The following is a 1,956-nucleotide window of genomic DNA, read 5'->3' on the forward strand; positions in this document are numbered from 1 at the left end:
TGTTGTTTCATCGTAATTATCTCTAGGTAGACATTTTTCACCTCATTTATGTAATCAATCATGTAACCAATCATTATCTATCATTTGCAAGCCCTTCATATGTATATATAATATTTTTCTTTTTATTTCATCGTCCGGTTTTTCCCAATGAATGAGCCCATCGATTTTCGATATTCACTTGGCTATGCTCGCGGAATAAAAAAGGTTCATTACAACGATATATTCGTTTTTTTGCGGACAGAACGTTCATCCGTCACGATTTAGTCACCATAGCTTCGAATCAGGGTACGCGGAAGGAACGAGCTCTCTTTTTGTTCTCCGACCTATTGGTTATTACCAGTATCAAACGACGAAGTGGTACAATAAGCAAACCATCTACGTAAGTACATAGTAACGCGTTCCTTTAATGCGTTTTCTTTTTATTTAATAATTTGCGACACGATGATTAATTGATCTATTTGATGATCGATCGATCGATCGTAGGAGCACTTGCCCGAGCAGTTTGATCAGTCTTCTCGAGGCTAACAAGTACGAAATATTGATGAGAATACCATTGGATGATCTCGAAGTGATAAAAGGTATCGTGTTAATGTAGATAGAAAAGTTTATAACTTACGTTAGATCAGTGACATTCGCTAGAACGATGAATATATCGTCAGCTGGTCTCTCTCCATCGATGTTTCCTTCTCAGCCAAGGACGAGAATCTCAGACGAATGGCACGCGAGGTTGATCATCAAAGAGAGGATTGCGCCACGTTGAGTCAACTTCAGGAACTCGCGATTACAATACGTGGAAATAAGGCACAACTGGAGGATCCGATCAAGGACATGCTATGTCAAACGCAACGGCAGCTAGCCGAAATAAACGCTGCTCCTTCTCAATTGGCTTGTTTAGAATTAACGTTGAACACACAGTAAATCGATTTTCAATACTTTCTTGAATAACTTCGTCCCGTTTTTTTTTTGTTTTTCATAGTCAGTGCACTTTTTCAGATCGGGTATCGAGAATATATCCGTTGTCTTCACAAAGCCCGACAAGAGAGCGAGCTGGGAGGAGAGTTTCAACGAAGCCAAACAAAAGTTGGGTAAGTAAAAAACTAGCTTCTCCGATAAAAAAGAAGGAAGAAGGAACTTCACTATTCTTAACTTCGACGTTATAAATTTCAGTGTTGTCTGCCGATCGAAGACTTTGTCCAGAATTCGTCTGTTCTTTACCCATTAGAAAAACACGAGCTGGTCTTCAATTGACTTGCGCTGCACCAACATTATCTAATGGACAAGAACCTTGTGATGTGTGGGTTTGCAATAGCGACGGATACGTTGGTCAGGTGTGCGTGTTGAGTTTGAGCCCAGAACCACCTCAAGTTACGTCTTGTAATGGAGTCTGCAATGCCAGAATCCTTTGCGTTGCTGGTATACCTGCTTCTACTCCTGGGTACGCGTCTCACGTTTCGTTTTCTTCTTTTTAAGCGTATTCAAATTTATAATTAATTAATTAATTCCTTATTAGTTAATTATCGCTAATTATCTCGTTAATTCCTTATCGTTAATTATTTCCTGTATTAGTTCGAACTCTTCGGCATCCACTAGTAATACGTTGGTGAATAGTAAGAGCGGCATCAGTATTTCCGTACAAGATGTCGACTCCGGCAGTGATAATATTCAATTAGACAGGTAATAATCTATATTTCTACGATACGACTTAGATTAGGTTCGCGTTATTACACTAATTTTTATGTAACAGCTCGAGTTCCGACGATTCGGACTTGGACGACATTCCAAACGTGGATGTTTGTAGCGCGACCTTTGGCAGTAATGTCTCTAATGTCGATAACGCTACTGTCAGTGAAGAAGATCCCAATCAGCCAACCATGATAGCAGTGTACACCGTATTATGTAAGTCGCCCCTCGAGAAGAGAAAATGTGTCTGGTAATGATGCGTGTTGTGCTATAATT

General features: G+C 39.8%; 1 protein-coding gene across 1 annotated transcript in view; it reads left to right on the forward strand.

The window, feature by feature from the left end:
* The window catches only part of LOC122629405, a 24,751-nt gene extending 22,817 nt beyond the window's left edge, over window positions 1–1,934 (forward strand). The window contains exons 12-18 of the mRNA XM_043812790.1: window positions 242–379; window positions 484–578; window positions 692–914; window positions 994–1,085; window positions 1,168–1,435; window positions 1,567–1,674; window positions 1,745–1,934. Coding sequence (XP_043668725.1) covers window positions 242–379; window positions 484–578; window positions 692–914; window positions 994–1,085; window positions 1,168–1,435; window positions 1,567–1,674; window positions 1,745–1,934 — 1,114 coding nt within the window. The remainder of the gene's footprint in view (window positions 1–241; window positions 380–483; window positions 579–691; window positions 915–993; window positions 1,086–1,167; window positions 1,436–1,566; window positions 1,675–1,744) is intronic.
* Window positions 1,935–1,956: the final 22 nt, after the last annotated feature.

Source organism: Vespula pensylvanica, chromosome 5, assembly GCF_014466175.1.
Source record: "Vespula pensylvanica isolate Volc-1 chromosome 5, ASM1446617v1, whole genome shotgun sequence".
Classification (NCBI taxonomy): Eukaryota; Metazoa; Arthropoda; class Insecta; order Hymenoptera; family Vespidae; genus Vespula; species Vespula pensylvanica.